Genomic DNA, 24,159 nt, shown 5'->3' with positions numbered 1-24,159 from the left:
AAATCTTGCATTTATAATCCGTACAAAATGACTCTCACTCACCATTTTAAGATTTTAACCACCGATAAAAGATTTTAACTATATGTGCCAACTGTCGTGTCAAACAGTTCCAGTACGACCATATCTTGGTGCGTGGCCAAAATCGGAACTAACGTTGCCGTCAAGTGTCCCCTTTGTTCTTGTTTGAATATTCCAAAGAATTTTTATGTACTACTTCGTAGTTGGAATATTCTAAGCCTTTTTCGCCAACAGCGCCCCCATGTCAATGATATTCAAGTGCCAAGAGATCCTCGTCGCAGGGAAAATAAGGACTGATATGAAGGTACCCCTTATGCTGGCTCCACATTATCGTCCAATAGTTCAACAGTTCATCCAACCTTCCACGTGTAAAGAGATACAGTGCGACCATTTAGATTTGAAATTAAATATTTTTTGAACTAAAATGTTTAAAAAAGAGCAACCCTAAAATTCATGTCAGTGCTGTCTAAGATACAAAAATATTTTGTTGATTTATAAGGGTTTTAGCAATAAAGGTACTTTTTGCCAGCCTACAGTTAGCGCAATCTTCGGCCAGTTCGAGGGAGTAGCGCGATCTTTAACTTGCCAACTCACACAAACATTACAGACCCTCCACACATTGTGGTCGTTTCACTCAGGTGAGGCGGATACGTACGAAGCGATTTGCCTCCACATTTTTGATTCGAACCGCTAAGATTTGGAACACCCTTCCAGCATCAGTTTTCCCTCCAATTATAATATGGGTACCTTCAAGTTAAGAGTGAATAGGCATCTTCTAGGCAAGCGCGCTTCATCTTAGGCATCATCACTTGCCACGGTCTAATTGCAGCCAAGCGCTAGCCTATAAATTAAAAAAAAGGCAGAACGTGTGCGTAATAACTCCGAAGAATCTATCATTTCAACGCTCTCCATAGTGAATAAGGTTGAAACGTATGTGTCGAGAGTCTTTTTTGTTATATCAAGAGACGCGTTGGTGAATGTTCGGAGTGTTGGACAGCTGGACGATAATGTGGAACCGGCATTGCTCAAGACTCGTAACTATACATCTCAATCTTAAAGTATGGCAATACCACAGAACGCCATGTTTATTTCTTTTCTTTTACCGTCAATTTTCGTTGCCGCGGTAAGAATTTTAGGTTAATTCTTATCATAGCGTCTTTTTAAAATTCTAATTAAAATACTTTTTAAATCATAGTGAAAGCGTTTATATATCGTACTCAGAGTTGACGATTGTTCTTTTACGATTACAGTGAACGTGACAGCGGTGATCATTTGTCTATAAACCGAAATTAGTATTTTGGTTGCTGTCCCAATGAAAATGGGTAAAAAAGTACGTGAATATAAAGCAGGGGACTTTATATTTGCGAAAGTTAAAGGATATCCAGCATGGCCTGCAAGGGTGAGTGATAAAATTCATATAAAACATCATAGGGAAGTTGTTTTTATGTTTGCATTTCTTATCCGATTTTCAGGCGGGAAGACATATTGAGTGGAAATGACGCCGATTGATGCTTTGGTTAATTTTGCGCGTTTTATTTCTGTTTTACACTTTCACTAAACTGTTTTTACCTATTTATTTGATGGGTTACCATTAAAATTCGTTTTTAAAATATAATATAAGCTAACATAGTTGGAAGATTAATAATTGCTATGCCTATAGGTTACACTAAAATTCAAGTCCAATTTCGACATATAATTCATAAATAACGTTATATAATATGTCATGTTGACCAAACCTCAGTTGTACTCAATTTTTGTGTTATTGTTTAACATTTCAATACATAATGTGAAAATTCTATAATATTTTTGCAGGTCCAACGGATGAATGGCAAAAAATACTTTGTGTATTTCTATGGAACAGGGGAGACGTAAGTATCCATTCATGTCACTTTTCACGGTTGTACCTTCTTCATGATGTTTGGCGGCTGTGCAGGGCTATCCAGGCCCTGTACCACGTTGACTGTTGCTGATCTATTGTGATCGCCCCAATTTAACTCCTGCCTACTAATTAATTTAATTTTAATCTTAACTGCTGGTTCTTCTCGGTTAGAAAGGCATTCCGAACCAGTGGTAGATGCATCCGACTATTCGTAAGTACTTGTAAAGGTTTATTCGAATAAAAAAGATTTTTATTTTATTTTATTTTTTTACACACTTTCGCATTTATAATATTAGTATAGATTTAGTATTAGCAGGCAACTTAGTGGTTTGCCTCTGTGCCCTTAAGGTAGAGTAGTAGTGTAGCTGAAGGGTTGATGTAATGAAGAACCAGCTACATATAGTGATGTTTATTTTACACTTTACAATTGATATGTTATGTACAATACAGACGGGCTCGCGAGCTTTATATAATACAATGGTAGAAGATGTTGACGTGACGAGCGGATGATAGGGAATGTGGAATCTCGTAACGTGCGTGACCAGGAGGATTCTCTACTGCGTTCCAAATTTGAATATTGTTGTGTGGCAGCTGCGAAGTTTTCTTAATAGCTGCCAGCCAAGTAACGGTAGAGGTTGCACCTCTACATCACCCCCCTACGGAGTGAGAAACAGAAAAAAAAGAAATATTAAGTAAGGCAAGTATTATATACATAAGAATGAAGGAAAAAAACCCTAAAACTAGAACATGTATTGATAAAAATGAGAAGGCAAATAGGATTGAAAGTTGCCTCAATGTTGAGTCTTCTGTAGCAGTATCTGGTAATGGTGTAATACCTCAGGTCATTGTGTACACAGTGACTGGGAGGCAGTACTTAAGACCAGAGAAATAAGCAGTGGACCTGTATGCCTGAGTGACACGGAAAAAAATAATTACAATAAATGAAGCGTTCGGAGTGCAAAAAGGTTGATGACGGAGGAGACGCATGATGAGCAAATCTTCTTCACGTCGAACCTTGGCAAACTCGCGTCCTCACAGACCTGAAGAGAGGTTCTGAGCGCGATAAACTCAGTGAACCTGGAAAAGTGAAAAGGTCGAAGGACTTACGAACGAGTGACATCGTGTCTTAGGCTGCCCAGTGTACTACAGGAACATGTGTGCGGAGGCTATACAGCACTCCACAAAAGCTGCTTCACTTTGAAATAAAAGATGATCCGCAATGCACGGAGGAAGCTTTGCTGAAAACCTTACGAATTGTGGCATGGTCCGTAGGAGTTTGTTGTGAATGGAACCATGGAACGGAGAGATTAGTCCTCTTCATACGTGTAATACTGTTTCTTTATAAATTGCTGAAATTTAAATTGTTATGACAGGAAAATTTTACAAAATACAATGACAATTATGACATGACAATATAACTAAATAAAATTGTTCTAAAAAAGTAAAATGTCTATAAAAAATTCCCTTTTTAAAATGAGATGATGAGACGTCACTTATTGTCTATACTATTTATGGAATGTTAATGTTCTTTTTCACTGAATTTGAAAATTAAAAAAATACGTCACTCAAAAATAATTTTCACAAAACAAAATGCAATGTCACAAATATTATTGTTAGAAATTGTTTTTCAGCACAGAAGAAATAATGTCCTTATAAAACCTGGATCCCTCCTCAGGGCGCCTTGGATATGTACTCACAAGGCATGCACGTATGAACCTCGCGTCGGGTTCAGGAGGTTGTTGTGGTCAGCGATGTAGGACAGGGTAGGTTGCGTAGCGTGCCGCGTCGAGTTAACTGGATTGCGTCCACGAGGGACACCATCTGTGGCGTCCATGTCGAGTCGCAGTCGTAACTCGTAGCTTTCGCGTTCAGAGGGTGCAGCTAATGTGGCCGCACGTCGTTGCTTGTTGCGTTGAGTTGCTTGCACGCCGGAGACGGGAGCAGTGTGCAGGCTCGACCGTAGACGCAGGTACCCAATGTGGCTGATGTGTTCTTCAATGATGGGTCACCAATTATGTAGCTGAAGGGTTGATGTAATGAAGAACCAGCTACATATAGTGATGTTTATTTTACACTTTACAATTGATATGTTATGTACAATACAGACGGGCTCGCGAGCTTTATATAATACAATGGTAGAAGATGTTGACGTGACGAGCGGATGATAGGGAATGTGGAATCTCGTAACGTGCGTGACCAGGAGGATTCTCTACTGCGTTCCAAATTTGAATATTGTTGTGTGGCAGCTGCGAAGTTTTCTTAATAGCTGCCAGCCAAGTAACGGTAGAGGTTGCACCTCTACAGTAGTAGAGTTAATAGTACATTACAGCCCAGGCCTATAATAAAGCGATTATTGGGGCCGATTCTCTAGTACACAATCTCTAAACTAAACTAAATTAACAGGTCTAAATCTAGTGCTATCCTTTTCCGCAAGCAACATTATGAAAGGGATAGCAATAGATTTAGACGTGTCATTTTAGTTTAGTTTAGAGATTGTGTACAACAGAATCAGCCACACTGACCGAGTATTACTGGAAGGCTGAGGTGAAGCTAAGGACTTCTCAATTCTGATTTTGAAACTAAACATGGTTGGTAATCGCTATTTTAGTCCAGACTTGTATAGTACTTTTCTCCCATTTGCGAGGAAACTATAAAAAATTAATTAAAGAAACAAAGTTTTAATTCAATAATAAAAAAAGCGTATAAAATCTAAAAAGTGACAAAATGATCAAAGTTTTCATTCAATGATAAAAAAAGTGAAAAAATGAAATATAAAAAATGAAAAATTTATGTTAAAAAATATGTATTAAAAAAGTAACAAAATAATAGCAAAGTAGCCGATTCCAAGCAAGTGGGAGAAAAGTTATATATGAGTCCCGCAAATTGATATTGCGCTGGAACCATGTCTCATTAACATCGAAATGACTTCGTTTTGACGGCAGCCGAAATAGAAATGAACCATCAGCTCGAAACTTCAGTCTGGTGCTGACGTCTCTAAAATGGCGGCCACACGCAATAGCAATTAGCGGGACTTAAACTGTCAATTTTGTTTCAGAGCCAACCTCCCTCCGAACATGATATTTGACTATGCAGAGAATAAAGAGAAGTTCCTAACTAAAACTGTTAAGAGGCGCGACTTCAATGATGGAGTGAAACAGATTGAATATGACTTTGCCAATAACGTACCATTGGAGGAGGTTATTGGGGTGGCCCCTGAGGTAAGGAATACGATATTTGACAACTACAGTGCGACAAGGCTATCTTGGCGCGTGGCGAATTTTTTTTTTTAAATCATTACTAGCCGACGCCCGCGACTTCGTCCGCGTGGAATTAGGTTTTTCAAAAATCTCGTGGGAACTCTTTGATTTTCCGGGATAAAAGCCTATGTCACTCTCCAGGTCTTTATCTATACCCATGCAAAAAATCACGTCAATCCGTTGTACCGTTGCGACGTGATTGAAGGACAAACAAACACACTTTTGCATTTATAATAAGGGTACTTACTGACAGACAATAAGGACAAGTTCCTAACCTAAACTGTTAAGAGGCGCGACTTCAATGATGGAGTGAAACAGATTGAATATGACTTTGCCAATAATGTACCCTTGGAGGAGGTTATTGGGGTTGCACCTGAGGTAAGATATTGCCAATATTGTGTTAAAGGAGACCAACCAGTTTTGGGCCCAGTTTTGGGCACTGTATTGTTACAGAAAAAAAAAATTGAAAAAAATTCTTTATCTAAAGATATAAAAAAAAGGTGACTGACTGACTGACTGATCTATCACCGCACAGCTCAAACTACTGGACGAATCGGGCTGAAATTTGGCATGCAGACAGCTATTATGACGTAGGCATCCGCTAAGGAAGGATTTGTGAAAATTCAACCCCTAACGGGGTGAAATAGGGGTTTGAAGTTTGTGTAGTCCACGCGGACGAAGTCGCGAGCATAAGCTAGTATCTAAATATGCAACTAATCTATTACAAACTTACGAAACATGAAATATCACTTGCTTTAACAGTGAAGAAAAACATCGTGAGGAAACTTGCATGCCTGAGAGTTCCCCATAATGTTTACTGAGGTATGTGACATCTGCCTATCCGCACTTGACCAGTGTGGTTGACTATTGTCAAAACTCTTCTTACTCTGAGAGGAGACCCGTGCTCTGTAGTGAGCCGGCGATGGGTTGATCATGTTGATGATGTAGGTAATAATCTCGGCTCGTAGCTTTAGTTTTAAGTATGTGTAATAATTATCACCACTATATCTTACAAATCCAACTTCTGATTATCAAAAAGAGTAATTTATTACCTGCTAGTGACCCGCCCCGGCTTCGCATGGGTGCAACGTAGATACTAATGTGGTGTCATTGCCTCGGAAAATCTCAAATGAGAGGATTTTTTTCCAACCTAATTCACATTATTTCAATTTCTCTAGGGATCTCTAATTTTTTGAGAATTAAAATATAGCTATAAACCTTGAATCACACTATCTATTGGTAAAAGCCGCATTAAAATCCGTTGCGTAGTTTAAAAGATCTACGCGTTCATACATGCAGACAGCGGGAAGCGACTTTATTTTATACTATGTAGAGATATTGATTTTGATTAAATCATTTGACTTTAATTATAGTTGGAGGTGCCAGAAGGTGGAAACGACACGGCTAACGACTCAACAGCTAACGAGACGGCGGATGAATCAATGGCTGACACGACCGCGGCGGACGAAACTATGGCTGATGAGGTAATTATGTACCTTTATTGTGTTTTTGCTTGAAGCTGTGGTAGCCTAGTGGTTAGGACGTCCGCCTTCCAATCGGAGGTCGGGGGTTCGATCCCGGGCACGCACCTCTAACTTTTCGGCGTTTTTAAGTAATTAAAATATCACTTGCTTTAACGGTGAAAGAAAACAACGTGAGGAAACCTGCATGCCTGAGAGTTCTCCATAATGTTCTCAAAGGTGTGTGGAGCCTACCAATCCCCACATGCCTAGCGTGGTAGACTATGCCCAAAACCCTTCTCACTCTGAGAGGAGACCCGTGCTCTGTAGTGAGCCGGTTATGGGTTGATCATGATGATTGTGTTTTTAGGGTTCCGTATTTCAGCCCGTTTTCTGACCTAATTCACATTATTTCAATTTCTCTACGGATCTCTAATTTTTTGAAAACTAAACTATAGCTATAAACCTTCCTCTTGAATCACTCTATCTATTGGTGAAAGCCGCATTAAAATCCGTTGCGTAGTTTAAAAGATCTACGCGTTCATACATACATACATACAGACAGCGGGAAGCGACTTTATTCTATACTATGTAGAGATTGGATTTCCTTTTTGGCCACAACAGAGTGTGGTTGTGTCCAAAAAGAAGAAAAAACAAAATCCATACAAAATAAGTCATTAGCCAAAGTATTTACTATAAGATGAAGTAAATATTTGTCGAGAGGACTAACATTTTAGAAACATTTAACATGCCTTTAATTTTTTTATTACTTTATTATAAATATTATAAACTAGAATAAAAATAATGACGTAAACTGAAAAAACTAATTAAATCGATCAAATAACAAAAAGTTATAAGCATTTAAATATTTCTGATTAGACAGAGATAGCGATACAGCAGTTTGACGTCACACCTTACTAATGCCATAGTAGCTTCGTGCGGTTTCATACAAATTTTCGTTGCGAGAAAGGGATAGAAGACCCTCCTACTCCAAAATTAAAATGCCTGTAACTTTGTAAATCTTTGTTGGATTTTAATATTTTTTTCAGTGTACGTCATTATTTTTATCCTAGTCTAAATATATAAAAGGAAAAGGTGACTGACTGACTGAATGACTGACTGACTGACTGACTGATCTATCAACGCACAGCTTAAACTACTGGACGGATCGGGCTGAAATTTGCCATGCAGATAGCTATTATGACGTAGGCATCCGCTAAGAAAGGATTTTTGAAAATTCAACCCCTAAGGGGGTGAAATAGGGGTTTGAAATTTGTGTAGTCCACGCGGACAAAGTCGCAAGCATAAGCTAGTTTATAATAAAGTAATAATATTTATCAAATTCAAAAGTAGGAAAATACCCAATTGTCTTTTCCCCATCTAATTGAGTGAAAATGGTTACTGATCAGCCTTCAAAAATCAGTGTTAAATTATCCATACTAATATTATAAATGCGAAAGTCTGTCTGTCTGTTAGCTTTTCACGGCCCATCTGTGTTAACCTATTTTGGCGAAATTTGGTACAAAGATAGCATGCAAGCTATCCCTGTACCAAATTTCGTCGAAATCGGTTGAACGGATAGGCTGTGAAAGGCTAGCAGACAGACAGACGGATAGACAGACAGACAGACACACTTTCGCATTATATTAGTATGGATGGATAGTATGATTTTTTTAGTTTTAACGGCTTTTTAAATTTTTCTTTTAAATTTATTTTGTTTTTCATTTATTTTGCTTTTAGACGACACAAAATGATACGGGAATCGAGGACTCTGACGAAACTGGTGCCTTAGTTATTGACGAAGGAAAGGTATGCTGAGTTTTTTTTTCGACTTTTTTTAGTCTGTCTTTTTTGACTGTATAAATGTGGTGATAGCCTAGTGGTTAAGACGTCCGCCTTCTTTTCGGGAAGTTGGGGGGGTTCAATCCCGGGCACGCTAACTTTTCGGTGTTATATGCGTTTTTAAAATAATTAAATATCACTTGCTTTAACTTGTTTATATTTGCAGTTGAAGATAATTTAAGCAACAAAATAATAATACGTATCCTTCCAAGGTACGGAACCCTACGTGTGACTCTCAACAACTTACACTTGGACGGTTTTCTATATTCATGTTCTATTTCAGCAAGCCAAAGCCGCGCGAAAATCTACAGCCAAGACCCCAGCAAAGGAGACTCCAAAAGCTAAAGAACCTAAGACCCCGCGTGGCCGAGGCAAGAAAGACGAAGAAGGCAAGGAAGAAGTCAAAGAAGATGACAAGAAAGAAGAGGAGTTAGTGGTCAGTAGAAGCGGGAGAAAGATACGTCCCAAAAGGTAAGAAAGAAATATTTTTTTTTAATTTTCTTTTTTAATAAATACTACTCTCGCGACAGCTATTGTACGTTGATTGTCAGAAACTTTCCAGTAAGTGCTAACAACAATTGTACAAGGTTTTATTGCGATCTTATTAACGATACGCAGATTCATATGTAACAACAGCCAGGCGATCATTAGTTTTTAGCTCCGCTCCGCTCCGCACCAGTGGACAGGCAGCCTTATACTAAGCAACTGCAAGCGTGGCGATCGAGGGTGTCCGGCTATTAGGCGTCTATAGGTATGGATTAATTAGCAACAGTGGTTTTCTAGATGTTACTACTGTTTCACAAAAATCCTAAAGTAAATCCAGTCATTGCCGAAATAAGGTTTCCAAGTACTTACCTGATTTGCGATTATGACTTACATTACATAAATATATCAAACAAACATATTTTAAAAAGAACCTCCCACGCGCGAGTTAGACTCGTGCACCGAGGGTTCCGTATTACAGTCGTATTCAAACTAGAAACCGAAATAAGCTTGCTACTCCTGCGCTCCGCCTCTGGAAAGTGGGAAAGTCATTTGTGGGAATGAGTGTAATATTTTATAATAAAATTCCACAAGCAATTTTAGACTTGCCTTTACACAAGTTTAAAAAATGTGTTAAAAGTATGCTCCTAAAAAAAGCATATTATACATTCGCAGACTATGTAAACGATAAAAAAGCTTGGATTTGACTCGCTCCAGCAATGCACGGGGCTGCAATGGCTTGTATAGTAGGTACGGTATAATAACATTGTAAATTGAAAAATTAAAAAGAGCAACCGCCGAGTTTCTTGCTGGTTCTTCTCGGTAGGAACGGCATTCCGAACCAGTGGTAAATTAAAACTACCTGACTATTCATAAATACTTGTAAAAAGTTTACATGAATAAAAAACATTCTATTCTATTTTTTCGATATTATGCACGATAAATCAAAAACTATTATGCATAAAAATAAAAATAAATCTTGGAATGTACAAGGAAAGTCCTTTCATAATATGATACCCCACTTGGTATAATAGTTATCTAACTTTGAAAATTGAAAATACTAATATTTGTTCATGAACACATTTTTTATTTGTGATGTGACCACAAATTCACGGTTTTCAGATTTTTCCCCTGATGTCAGCTATTAGACCTACCTACCTGCCAAATTTCATGATTCTAGGTCAACGGGAAGTACCCTGTAGGTTTCTTGACAGACAGACAACAAAGTGATCGTATAAGGGTTCCGGTTTTCCTTTTGAGGTACGGAACCCTAAAAATGAGCTATGTAACGCAAGTAAATGAAACTTTTTTATCTTTACAGATATATAGACGAGCACATAGAGGAAAACACCGCCCTACCCTCGCCGGCGCCCAAGAAACGCCGCGGCGCGTCGCCAGTGGAAAAAGATAAAGAGAACAAAGAAAAAGATAGCAAAGAAAAAGAAAGCAAAGAAAAAGACAAAGACAAGAATATCAAACATTTCAATGCTGTCACACAGGTAGGTTGGATTATATAAATCCCGCAAATTGCTATTGCGCTGGAACCATGTCTCATTAACATCGACGTCATTTTCACGTCAGCCAAAATAAAAATATACCATCAGCTCGAAACTGCAATCTAGTGCTGACGTCACTAAAATGGCGGCCACGCGCATTAGCAATTTGCGGGACTTATACTCATCATCATTGACGACTTCCCTGGCGCAGTGGTAAGCGCTGTGGTCTTGTTAGTGGGAGATCCCGGGTTCGATTCCCGGCAGGGCTTTGGAATTTTATCATTTCCAAAAATTTAAAACTGCATGCCTGAGAGTTCTCCATAATGTTCTCAAAGATGTGTGAAGTCTACCAATCCGCACATGGCCAGCGTGGTAGACTATGGCTAAAACCCTTCTCACTCTGAGAGGAGATCCATGCTCCGTAGTGAGCCGGCGATGGGTTGAAGATGATGATGACTGTATAATAAACAGCTTTAAAAATAAACTGTCAGTAAAACTAAGCATCTATTTCTTTTACAGGGAGATTTAGAAGATTTGAAAGAGCCTTTTACACCAGGTAAGATAAACAGAAATGTGCTCGCTACTTTATAAAAAAAAACTTAGGTGTAAGTCCCGCAAATTACTAATGCGCGTGGCCGCCATTTTATTGACGTAAGCACTAGGCTGAAGTTTCGAGCTGATGATACCATCAGCTCGATTTTTACTTAAATATACGTCAAATGACGTCATTTCGATGTTAAGGAGACATGTTTCTAGTGCAATAGCAATTCGCGGGACTTATACTAGCGCATGATTTATTTCTAGGTTGTAAATTTCGAAGAAATAAAAACAACGTTGGAGAAATATATAACATATGTAGGAATCATTTATTTGTTAATTAATGACAATGACATTGTTCTCTTTTTATAAACTAAGAAAAGAGGTTTACATATGTCACACCTCCCTTCTTAAACAATAACTTCCCTTACTATCTTAACTATATAAATCATCGATGCCAAAACGTCTTGGCGGCCCTCGTTTACGAACAGACTCGCGAGGCGCCCTGTCCACCACTGCTAACTCGGGCTGCTGGCTAGTGCTGGGCTCAGGCGCCGCGCGACCGGGCGACCAGGAGCTCGTCTCCCCGCCGCTCTCCTGCGGCCCTTCCTCGGGTACCGAGCTCAACGCCACTGCCACCATCGCGCCCCTGGACCGTCCCGCTGCTGATGGTCTATCACCAGTTTCAATGTTAATTGAATTACCGATATTTGAATTAATTTCCGAACATTTTTTTATCTGATCGACATGTCTAAATATCTCAGTTCCATCTCCAGTACGCAGCTTATAATTTGTACTCCCGCTTCTTCCTATGACATCCCCGTTTAACCATTTATTGCCTGTTCCGTAGTTTCGGTACCACACCCTACTTCCGACCTCGAACGATCTCTCAACTCCTCCCGCCGCAAACTCTTGACGTGCCTGGGCAGATCGAACTATATCCTCCCGTTCCGGCTTTAGCTTATCCAAACGCGTGCGTAATGACCTGCCTTGTAACAGTTTGGCTGGGCTTTCTCCTGTCGTGCTATGCTCGGTATTCCGGTATAATAATAGAAAACGACATAACGCTGTGTCTACGTCTACCCCCTGTATAAGAGCTTTCTTTATTACTCTTTTACAAATCTTAACCGCATTTTCCGCAGCACCATTAGACGAAGGATGATACGGCGCTGAAAAAATTTGTTCAATCCCGTTCTGACTTAGAAAAGTTCCAAACTCCACGCTTTGAAACGAAGCAAAATTATCACTAACTAACTGCTTTGGAAGACCAAATCTAGCAAAAATATCTCTTAATTTATTAATTACAGTTTTCGCTGTGATGGAACCCATCTTTACCACCTCAATCCATTTGGAACTAGAATCGACTACCACCATATAAGTAACCCCCGCTATAGGTCCCAAGCAATCGATATGCAGTCTTGTCCACGGGCGACTCGGCCACGGCCACATGTGCGGTGCGTGCGCCGGCGGCGCGTCGGCCACTGCGGCGCAAACCTCGCACGCGCGGCACATCGCCTCCAACGCTTCATCTATTCCCGGACCCCATACGTAGCTCCTCGCTAATGCCTTAGTTTTAACTATCCCCATGTGCGAGTCATGAAGTTCCTTCAACACTTTATCTCGGCACTCAACGGGTATTATGACCCTATGACCCCACATGAGACATCCTAGTTCGCTATACAACTCCTTCCTACGATTGAAAAATGGCCGTAATTCTTTTATTTCTACCTCCGTGGGCCAACCGTCCCTAATGTAACTTAATACTCGTCCCATGATGGGATCTCGGCAAGTAAATTTTTTTAATTCTTTATAATCAAGTAATAAAGCTTCTGAAGCAAAATGTAAATACGTTTGCTCGGGACATTCGCTCATTTGAGATTCACTATTTTCTCTATGAGCTTGTATCATCCTTGACAAACAATCAGCTGTATTTTTATCAGTACTTACATATTCAATTGAAAAATCATATGCCGACAAAATTAACGCCCATCTCTGAAGCCTGCTAGCTGTCATGTTTGGAATACCTGACTCAGCCCCAAAAATGCTCACTAAAGGCTTGTGGTCCGTTCGTAATATAAATCGGCGCCCATACAAGTATTGGTGAAACTTTTTAACGGCAAAAATAATTGCAAGAGCCTCCTTTTGTATCTGACTATAATTTATTTCCGCTGCCGACAGCGATCGGGAGGCATAAGCGACCGGTCGCTCGCCCCCGCCGATGTCTGCGCCTCGCTGCGCTAACACCGCGCCTATCCCAAGCGCACTCGCATCACATGTCAATATAACCGGCTTATTTACATCGTAATGCGCTAAAACCGCAGAGCTCGCCAGTAATCTTTTAACCTTATTGAATGAATTCCTTTCTTCTATCCCCCAATACCAACTATGATTTTTCTTTAGTAAATTATATAATGGTGATAAATTACTACTTAAATTCCTGACAAAACGACCGTAAAAATTGACCATCCCTAAAAATGATCTTAATTCGGAAATATCTTTTGGCTCCGTTAAATTTAAAATAGGCTTGACTTTATCTGGGTCAACTCGAATACCTCTATCCTCTATTACATACCCTAAATAGGTTATTTGACTTTCGAAAAATGCACATTTTTCTTTTTTAATTTTAAAACCGCAATCCTTCAGCCTAGTAAGTACTCTCTTTAATGTATCCTTATGCTCATCAAGTGAAGAGTTTGCGATTAATATGTCATCTAAGAAAGTTACCACATTCGGAATATCTTTAAACAAATTTATCATTATCCTTTGAAATATGCCCGGACTTGAAGCTAACCCAAACACTAATCTATTGTAACGGAACAGACCCCGGTGAGTATTTATCACCGTAAATTCTTTTGACTTATTATCTAACTCGATCTGGTTATACGCTTGTGAAAGATCGATTTTACTGAAATACTGACAACCGTTCAAATTGGCCAGTAGATCTTCTATTTTAGGAACTGGATATTATCAACCGATAAAAAACGATTCAACGTAGCCTTATAATCGGCACATACCCTAATGGCACCGTTAGGTTTGTTCACAATTACAAGCGGGGTGGCCCAGTCCGACGTGTCAACCGGTTCGATGACACCGGCGCGCAGCATCGCGTCCAGCTCGGCGTCCACGCGCTCCCGAAGCGCATAGGCGAGGGGGCGCGCACGACAGAACACGGGCACGGCGCCCTCCCGCACGTGCAGCGTGGCGCGCCCGCCCGTGTAGCGCCCGAGCCCGCCGTCGATTAACTCACTAAACCTGGAAAATATTTCCTCCACGTATCTATTCTTAACAAACTCCTGTACTCGCAAATTATTAATTTTGCACTTAGGCACGTCAATGTTTAATTCCGCTAACCATTGACGCCCTAATAATGACGTCGTCCCATTATCGATGACATATAAATCTAATACCTTCATGCGATCTTTATACCTCACTTTAATTGAGATATACCCTAGAGGTTTAATTTTTGTGCCATCCTAAAAAGTTAACGTTAACCGACACGATCTTAACGGTAGGTATTTGTACCTTTCAATATACGTCTGCTTGCTTATACATGACAATGCAGAACCAGTATCAATTTCCATAACCAAAGGCTTCTCGTCTAGTAATACTATTATGCTAACCGGCCTATAGTCCCTTAGCGACATCTGATAAACAGTTTCTTCTTCGTTGACGTCATCCGAACCGACCGACTCCATCCAAGCCGGGTCTTCGTCCCGCCAGTGGTTCGTGCCCGCCGTGTTCGGGCCCCTCGATGCAATGCTCGCACCCTGATTTCTACGCTGTGCTCCTGCTCCCCAACGCATTCCGTAGCTGCGACCGCCGCGCCGCGATCGGTTATAGCCCCTGGCAGCATTTTGCCCTGCAGATCCTGCTCCTGGGTCATCAGGACATCGTCGTCGCAAATGCCCGATCCGTCGGCATCGGCTGCACTCAAAAAACTTATAAGGACAGTCATCTTTACCATGCCGCCGATCCCCGCATCGATCGCATGCACTAATTCGAAAACGATGTAATGATTTTGATGAAGTTCCGCTGACACTCGCAGCTGCTTCTCGTAGCGTCTCTCCCGTCTTCCCTGGTTCCGATTTTGGTCTGCTGATACCTATTCCGACTTCCACTGCAAGTGCGTTTTTCTCCGCGGCTTCGAATGTCGTAGCCAACCTGACTGCGCGATTAAAATCTAAAGTCTCTTCGGCAAAGAGTCTTTGACGAATGACTTCACTCTGTAAGCCGCACACTAACTGATCTCGCAAATTTTCGCTGAGATTATTTCCAAACTCACAAAAACGTGATAGTTCCTTCAGTTCTGCGACATATTGTGAGACCGAAGTTGATTCTTGCTGACGATACTGCCTAAATCGAAAACGCTCAGCCAATATTGATGGTTTTGGTTGTAAATGTTCTCCCACTATCTTCACTAACTCGGCAAAAGTTTTATCACCTGGTCTAACCGGGCTACAGAGGTTTACCATCAGCTCGTACGCCCTGTCCCCGACCATCGATATCATAGTAGGTACCCTTAAGGCCTCTTTCACATCGCCCACTATGAAATACATTTCCATCCGCTCGCAGTATGATGCCCAGTTCCCACTCACGACATCGAATTCCCCTAATTTCCTGGGAGAAACCATCTTCACTTAATTTTCCATCCAGTCGCCACTATAAAATATGTAGGAATCATTTATTTGTTAATTCATGACAATGACATTGTTCTCTTTTTATAAACTAAGAAAAGAGGTTTACATATGTCACAAAATAAATAAGAATATTTTACTTAAAAAATGTTAACGAGATTTTCACATAAAAATGCAAAAAATGGGGTTATTCCCGTTGAGTCACACCCCCGTGTGTAACACTGTGACACAAGGTATCAAAAATTTCAAAACATTCCCGTTGAGTAACACTGTTACACAACGGGAATTTTTTGAACTTGTTGGCACCTTGTGTCACACCTACATAAATACATATTATTGCGCGTGTATCAAGTATTAACTGATTGTGCACTTTTCCGGGGTGTTATTTATTTATAAATCCAAGATGGCGGACATGATTTTTTTTTCAAAAAATTGACATGGGTGTCGTTTTCAGGGTTTTCGAGGGTGCTGAATTTGATGATGACATTTATTCTGAAATCCAAGATGGCGGACATGATTTTTTTTTCAAAAAATTGACATGGGTGTCGTTTTCAGGGTTTTCGAGGGTGCTGAATTTGATGATGACATTTATTCTGAAATCCAAGATAGCGGACATGATTTTTTTTTCAAAAAATTGACATGGGTGTCGTTTTCAGGGTTTTCGAGGGTGCTGAATTTGATGATGACATTTATTCTGAAATCCAAGATGGCGGACATGATTTTTTTTTTCAAAAAATTGACATGGGTGTCGTTTTCAGGGTTTTCGAGGGTGCTGAATTTGATGATGACATTTATTCTGAAATCCAAGATGGCGGACATGATTTTTTTTTCAAAAAATTGACATGGGTGTCGTTTTCAGGGTTTTCGAGGGTGCTGAATTTGATGATGACATTTATTCTGAAATCCAAGATGGCGGACATGATTTTTTTTCAAAAAATTGACATGGGTGTCGTTTTCAGGGTTTTCGAGGGTGCTGAATTTGATGATGACATTTATTCTGAAATCCAAGATGGCGGACATGATTTTTTTTTCAAAAAATTGACATGGGTGTCGTTTTCAGGGTTTTCGAGGGTGCTGAATTTGATGATGACATTTATTCTGAAATCCAAGATGGCGGACATGATTTTTTTTTCAAAAAATTGACATGGGTGTCGTTTTCAGGGTTTTCGAGGGTGCTGAATTTGATGATGACATTTATTCTGAAATCCAAGATGGCGGACATGACACCTTGTGTCACACCTACATAAATACATATTATTGCGCGTGTATCAAGTATTAACTGATTGTGCACTTTTCCGGGAAGTTATTTATTTATAAATCCAAGATGGCGGACATGATTTTTTTTAAAAAATTGACATGGGTGTCGTTTTCAGGGTCAAAAAAAATCATGTCCGCCATCTTGGATTTCAGAATAAATGTCATCATCAATTCAGCACCCTCGAAAACCCTGAAAACGGCACCTACGTCAATTTCTTGAAAAAAAAATTCATGTCCGCCATCTTGGATTTCAGAATAAATGTCATCATCAAATTCAGCACCCTTGAAAACCCTGAAAACGGCACCCATGTCAATTTTTTGAAAAAAAAATTCATGTCCGTCATCTTGGATTTCAGAATACATGTCATCATCAAATTCAGCACCCTCGAAAACCCTGAAAACGGCACCCATGTCAATTTTTTGAAAAAAAATTCATGTCCGCCATCTTGGATTTCAGAATAAATGTCATCATCAAATTCAGCACCCTCGAAAACCCTGAAAACGACACCCATGTCAATTTTTTGAAAAAAAAATCATGTCCGCCATCTTGGATTTCAGAATAAATGTCATCATCAAATTCAGCACCCTCGAAAACCTTGAAAACGACACCCATGTCAATTTTTTGAAAAAAAAATCATGTCCGCCATCTTGGATTTCAGAATAAATGTCATCATCAAATTCAGCACCCTCGAAAACCCTGAAAACGACACCCATGTCAATTTTTTGAAAAAAAAAATCATGTCCGCCATCTTGGATTTCAGAATAAATGTCATCATCAAATTCAGCACCCTCGAAAACCCTGAAAACGACACCCATGTCAATTTTTTGAAAAAAAAATCATGTCCGCCATCTTGGATTTCAGAATAAATGTCATCATCAAATTCAGCACCCTCGAAAACCCTGAAAACGACACCCATGTCAATTTTTTGAAAAAAAAAAATCATGTCCGCCATCTTGGATTTCAGAATAAATGTCATCATCAAATTCAGCACCCTCGAAAACCCTGAAAACGACACCCATGTCAATTTTTTGAAAAAAAAATCATGTCCGCCATCTTGGATTTCAGAATAAATGTCATCATCAAATTCAGCACCCTCGAAAACCCTGAAAACGACACCCATGTCAATTTTTTGAAAAAAAAAATCATGTCCGCCATCTTGGATTTCAGAATAAATGTCATCATCAAATTCAGCACCCTCGAAAACCCTGAAAACGACACCCATGTCAATTTTTTGAAAAAAAAATCATGTCCGCCATCTTGGATTTCAGAATAAATGTCATCATCAAATTCAGCACCCTCGAAAACCCTGAAAACGACACCCATGTCAATTTTTTGAAAAAAAAATCATGTCCGCCATCTTGGATTTCAGAATAATGTCATCATCAAATTCAGCACCCTCGAAAACCCTGAAAACGACACCCATGTCAATTTTTTGAAAAAAAAATCATGTCCGCTATCTTGGATTTCAGAATAAATGTCATCATCAAATTCAGCACCCTCGAAAACCCTGAAAACGACACCCATGTCAATTTTTTGAAAAAAAAATCATGTCCGCCATCTTGGATTTCAGAATAAATGTCATCATCAAATTCAGCACCCCTCGAAAACCCTGAAAACGACACCCATGTCAATTTTTTGAAAAAAAAATCATGTCCGCCATCTTGGATTTATAAATAAATAACACCCCGGAAAAGTGCACAATCAGTTAATACTTGATACACGCGCAATAATATGTATTTATGTAGGTGTGACACAAGGTGCCAACAAGTTCAAAAAATTCCCGTTGTGTAACAGTGTTACTCAACGGGAATGTTTTGAAATTTTTGATACCTTGTGTCACAGTGTTACACACGGGGGTGTGACTCAACGGGAATAACCCAAAAAATGTAATATATTGTTTTAATTTTCCTAATTTAGTTCCACTATAGCTGTCTTAATTGATATATCTTAATAACAAATTATATAAAAACTTCTTAAACTAACAAGGATGTATGACTTTATGATCCAAGCCTCATAGGTTCTTAAAAAAAAAAAAAAAATTATCTGTGGTCATTTTACTAGCGCGAAACCCGCGAAACATACAAATTCTTTAATTTTCATTAAGTATATGAATAAATATTGTGAATAAGTATTAAAAAATTGAAATAATAATAAGTTGCAAATAAAAATCAATAAATATGGCCAGTTTAAACAACGAATGCGATCTGTTTGACGAAGATATTTTCAGTCAGTATTACTATAATTTATTGGGAATTTTAAGTCCTTTAGACAATGATACTAATATTATCGATGAAAAAAGTGATAAAACGGAAATAGGTATGTTAATTTACACAATTAATAAGAATAAGCTACATAATTAATTATCAATACTTAATGTATTCTGTATTCAAATTGACTTAAAACTAGCAGGATTTGGTGGTTACTATTTGAAAACACAAGTTTCCAATACTATTTTTATGATTCTTTTCCGTACTTTTTCAGATAATATTCCGATAGATGAATCTATTTTACTAAGCCAGAAAACAACCACATCTGTAACTAAAAGTCGTAGTAAGAAATTTACACCACCTGTAAAGAATAGTACAATAAATACAAAAATACCCATACAACATTTAGTAGAAAAACAAATTTTCATGCATACAAATCTTTTACAAAATATAGAAATCAATGATTTAAATATAGAACGTTCTAATAGTACCAACTTTATGGGAAAAAGATTTGAAAAAAGAACACATTATAATTCCAGTGCAAAGTTCAGCTTAGACGGACTTTTATTAGGTTCTTTAGATGTACTGAATGACGTTGAAATCGAAAATGTTTCTCAAGCTTTATTCACCGAAGACTATTCTCAAGAGCAACCAAAAATGTCACAAGAACAAGCAAAAATGTCGCAAGAATCGAAAAATTCATTACTTTCATTTAATTCTGATATTTCCTTGAACAAAACTTATACAAATCTTGATTTGAAAAGTGAAAATATCCAAAGCCAAGTAGAGGAAGGGTCATTTAAATGTCACAGCCAGATAGAAGGTTCTTTATACAGTACAGATTTCAGTGAAATAGATAACAATAATAATACTGAATTTAACCAAAGTGTCGATTATAAAGTACCCATTGGTGATGATTTTTTAAATCTATTTAAGGGCGGAAATTCTATAACCACACGCGGTAAAATGGTAGCTATGGCTACTGAACTTGGTGATATGGGTTTTAATGATAAATACTCGGATTATATCAAACAAGCAAGTAACTTTGAAGAGGCGTCAGAAACTAGCGATGAAGCTATTTCGAAAATTTTGGAAATGTATCCGAACGAAAATAAGCTTCGTTTAAAAATGAAGAATTAACCAATTTTTTTAGCCAATGCTAGTTTAATGTAAACTTTAATTAATAAATTAAAAATGAATATATTAGGTAGTTTATTTTAACTGTCTGTCCGTCCGTTCGTCTGTCTGTCTGTTAGTGGGGTGTCTCTCATTGAACCGCAATAGCTAGAGTTGAAATCACAGACAACAATAAATAATGAAAATAGAAATTTTCATAGATGTAGTAAATTTATTTAATAGGAAGCCAACGGTATACAAAGATTTTTAAAAAAAATTACAAGTACAAAAACAACATTAAATTAAAACTAAAATAAATTAAGTTAAATCTAAAACCTCATCGAGAACCGCAGCGAGGCATTGTACCCAAGATAGATATGTTTCATAGATTTATTTAACATATATTGTAACAAAAAATAATGAAAATAGAAATTTTCATTGTTTACTAGCTGATGCCTGCGACTTCGTCCGTGTGGATTTTTTTTAAATCCCATGGGAACTCTGATTTTTCGGGATAAAAAGTAGCCTATGTTACTCTCTCCGTCCTTTTTAATATCTCTATGCCGAAAATCAAGTCGATTGGTTGCTTAGTTAGGGCGTGAAGGAAGGACAAACAAACAAACAAATACACTTTCGCATTTTATAATATTAGTATAGATTTTATTATGCGGCCATTTTGAGTTTTCAATTATTTGTTATACTTATAGTGGCCATAGAAATACATTCTGTGAAAATATCAACTCTACCTATTACGGTTCACGAGATACAGTCCGCTGACAGACAGACAGATGGACGGACGGACAGTTTAGGCTTAGCAATAAGGTCCTACTGGCACCCTTACGGAACCCAAAAATCTAGTATCTAGACTCATGGATGATAGACTTAAGTCTTTTACAACATTGAATAAATAGGGAAGTTATGTTTAAATATATGTAGGTACAGTTCGCGGCCGAAAGTGATGTACATCGGCCTTTAGAATGACATTTCGGCTTTGTAGAGCGTTGTCTCTGTCACTCATACGTATAATGACGTTTTGTCGGTCTCAACGACAGAGACAACGCTCTACAAATCTGCTGTCTCCTTCTAAATGTCGATGTACATTACTTTCGGCCGCGTACTGTATGTGGCGTTATAATTCTTAAACGGATGAACCGATTTTGATGAGATTTTTTGTTTTTAACAGACGATCCGGAAAAGGAGAACATAATAATCGCTTATCTACCAGCGGGCCAGTATATCGGTATAAAGCTGTTCCAGTCTCGACCTAACAGCTTTAAAAACGAAGCTGCCAGACTACAGTGGGACAAACAAGCTGCTAGCAATGCTTTGACACTCAAATCACAATTAGGTAAGCTATTAGAGTGAAGCACGATGCGTTGCGTTGGCGGTGTGGCGCCTAAATATATAAAAGGAAAAGGTGACTGACTGACTAACTGGCTGACTGACTGATCTATCAGCGTGGTAGACTATGGGCAAAACCCTTCTCACTCTGAGAGGAGACCTGTACCGCGGTTGTTTGACAGCTACAATGTCACGATCGCAATCATCTCTGATTGGTTAATGCTCGCTCACTATTGGCCACAATGCATTGTTGCAACAAGAATCGCACAAATTCAGCCAATCAGAACAATTGAGATTGTAATAATGATTGATGCAGGTTTTAGACAATCGCCCTACTGTGCTCTGTATTGAGCCAGCGATTGGTTGATCATGACTTATCATCTTACAAATTAACAATCTTGACTATCAGTCTGATTGCAGCCAAGCGCTAGTCTATAAATTAAAAAAAAATTGACTTTGACTTTTTTTTTCAGAAAAGGGGCACATAAGTCCCCATTCAGTAACGGCACAGCTAGTAATGGACCTGAATTTGACTGACGAGGAAAAGGCTACGTTAGACAAGGACAGAGAGACTGGTATGTATGTTATTTTTATGATACGGTGTTTTACACCAAGCGAGAAAAAAACCGGCCAAGTGCGAGTCAGGCTCGCGCAATGAGGGTTCCATACTAGTCTTATTTTTTCGACATTTTGCACGATAATTCAAAAACTATGATGCATAAAAATAAATGAAAATCTGTTTTAGAATGTACAGGTGAAGACCTTTCATATGATACCCCACTTGATATAGTCACTCACTTCGAAAGTTGAAAATACTAATTATTAGTTCATGACCACAATTTAATTTTTTTGTGTGATCTAACCCTAAATTCACGGTTTTCAGATTTTTCCCCAAATGTCAGCTATAAGATCTACCTACCTGCCAAATTTCATGATTCTAGGTCAACGGGAAGTACCCTGTAGGTTTCTTGACAGACAGACGGACAGACAGACAGACAACAAAGTGATCCTATAAGGGTTCCGTTTTTCCTTTTGAGGTACGGAACCCTAAAAATCTAAATATGTACAAACAAGATAGTATTCATCATCATCATCAACTGATAGACGTCCACTGCTGGACATAGGTCTCTTGTAGGGACTTCCACACGCCACGTTCTTGCGCCATCTGGCCCCGCCGTCGCCATCACCGTTGCCAGAGCCAGGAATAGCGGACTTAAATATAAATAAAATAAAACGACGGTAATATTGACCGAGACGTGAACAATAGAATGAATGCGGGATGGATGAAATGGCGACAGGTCTCAGGTGTTACATGCGACCCGCAAATGCCCCTTAAACTTAAGGGGAAAATCTATAAAACAGTCGTTAGACCTGTCACATTGTATGGTTCAGAATGTTGGGCGGTAAAAGGGACGGATGAAAGGAGAGTACATGCGACTGAAATGCGAATGTTGAGATGGATGTGTGGTGTAACAAGGATGGATAAGATAAGGAATGAATATATAAGGGGTAGTTTGAAAGTAGCGCCAGTGGTAGAAAAGATGAGAGGTAATAGGCTGGCATGGTATGGGCATATAATGCGGAGAGAAGAAAGCCATGTCACTAGAAGAATGTTAAGTATGCATGTGGAAGGAAAAAAGAGGAGAGGACGACCAAAGAAAAGGTGGATGGATTGCGTGAAAGAGGATATGCGTGAAAAAGAGGTGGATAATACGTTGACGAATGACAGGAATGAGTGGAAGAAGAAGACATGTTGTGCCGACCCCACGTAGCGTGGGATAAGGTAAGGAAGAAGAAGAAGAAGAAAGCCTTAAAAAGAAGTTATTCCAATATTTAATTAAAAATATTTTTTAGTGTTGACGAATATCTAAGATGACATTTTTTCCTTTAGTGTGTATTGATGGTTACCTTTTGACATATTTTGTATTAAGTACTTATCTTGTTTTTTTTTATTCTTTTGTGACTAAGTATTAAATTTGGCTAATTTTATGAAAACTATGTACACGTTGTTAGGAATATCATATTGCATGTTAGTAGCCAGAATTTGGCTGTACCTTTTTGTTTTTGTAACATCTCCACTGTTTACCCAGATTCGCAATAAAGAAATTTGTATTTGACTTAAGTACAAGGATTTACCCGTAATGACCGCGCTGGGCAGGCGTGTTGGACATCGCAGACTGGTCGTACCGGTGTCGCTGCTGCCCGACACCGACCTGTGCCATTTATCCAGCTAGCCAGCTGGAATGCCATTCCGTCATTTCTGTAGGTCGCCAGAGACTCGTCAGTAGTCCAGTAGAAGGCACTGCGGGCAGGTGAGGTTGACTATGAGAGCGCTGGGTGGAGGTGCGCACAGAGGCGTCTCTAGCCCTTGTGGCGCCCGTGTGCAACCAGTACCCTGGCGCCCGCTAGTCTAGTAGGAGCAGGGTCAAAATGGCTACTAACAGTTATATTTTCAAACGGAAATTCGGATGCAAATGGTGCAATTTTAAATGATAACGGCGTCGGCCATAATGTACGGGAGCGGTGTGCAGGCTCGACCGTACCAAAGGGGAGATCTCCCACCGAGCGGTTGGTTGTGCTCGGTAGCGCCAGCTGGGCCGACGGTTATGTCTTGAAACTTCTATATATAGT

The 24,159-nt window shown here is 39.0% G+C and overlaps 1 protein-coding gene and 1 pseudogene across 2 annotated transcripts in view; one reads left to right on the top strand and one right to left on the bottom strand.

Moving 5' to 3' along the window:
- Nucleotides 1-1,001: 1,001 nt before the first annotated feature.
- The window catches only part of LOC117994720 (PC4 and SFRS1-interacting protein-like), a 32,297-nt gene continuing 9,139 nt past the window's right edge, over nt 1,002-24,159 (top strand). Inside the window, exons 1-11 of one of the 2 annotated variants that reach the window (XM_034982674.2) lie at nt 1,002-1,141; nt 1,269-1,417; nt 1,831-1,886; nt 4,953-5,115; nt 6,528-6,638; nt 8,355-8,423; nt 8,740-8,927; nt 10,261-10,438; nt 10,955-10,991; nt 21,371-21,535; nt 22,002-22,103. In XM_034982674.2, the coding sequence (XP_034838565.1) occupies nt 1,331-1,417; nt 1,831-1,886; nt 4,953-5,115; nt 6,528-6,638; nt 8,355-8,423; nt 8,740-8,927; nt 10,261-10,438; nt 10,955-10,991; nt 21,371-21,535; nt 22,002-22,103 (1,156 nt within the window). In that variant the 5' untranslated portion in view covers nt 1,002-1,141; nt 1,269-1,330. Of the gene's footprint in view, nt 1,142-1,268; nt 1,418-1,830; nt 1,887-4,952; nt 5,116-5,404; nt 5,533-6,527; nt 6,639-8,354; nt 8,424-8,739; nt 8,928-10,260; nt 10,439-10,954; nt 10,992-21,370; nt 21,536-22,001; nt 22,104-24,159 lie in introns of those variants that run through there. The other variant, XM_069507904.1, reaches the window with a different exon arrangement.
- On the bottom strand, nt 11,408-15,636 carry LOC138404336 (uncharacterized; annotated as a pseudogene).

Source organism: Maniola hyperantus, chromosome 27 (assembly GCF_902806685.2).
Source record: "Maniola hyperantus chromosome 27, iAphHyp1.2, whole genome shotgun sequence".
NCBI lineage: Eukaryota > Metazoa > Arthropoda > Insecta > Lepidoptera > Nymphalidae > Maniola > Maniola hyperantus.
The sequence above is the reverse complement of the archived record's forward strand: the minus strand, read 5'-3'. Positions and strand labels throughout refer to the sequence as shown.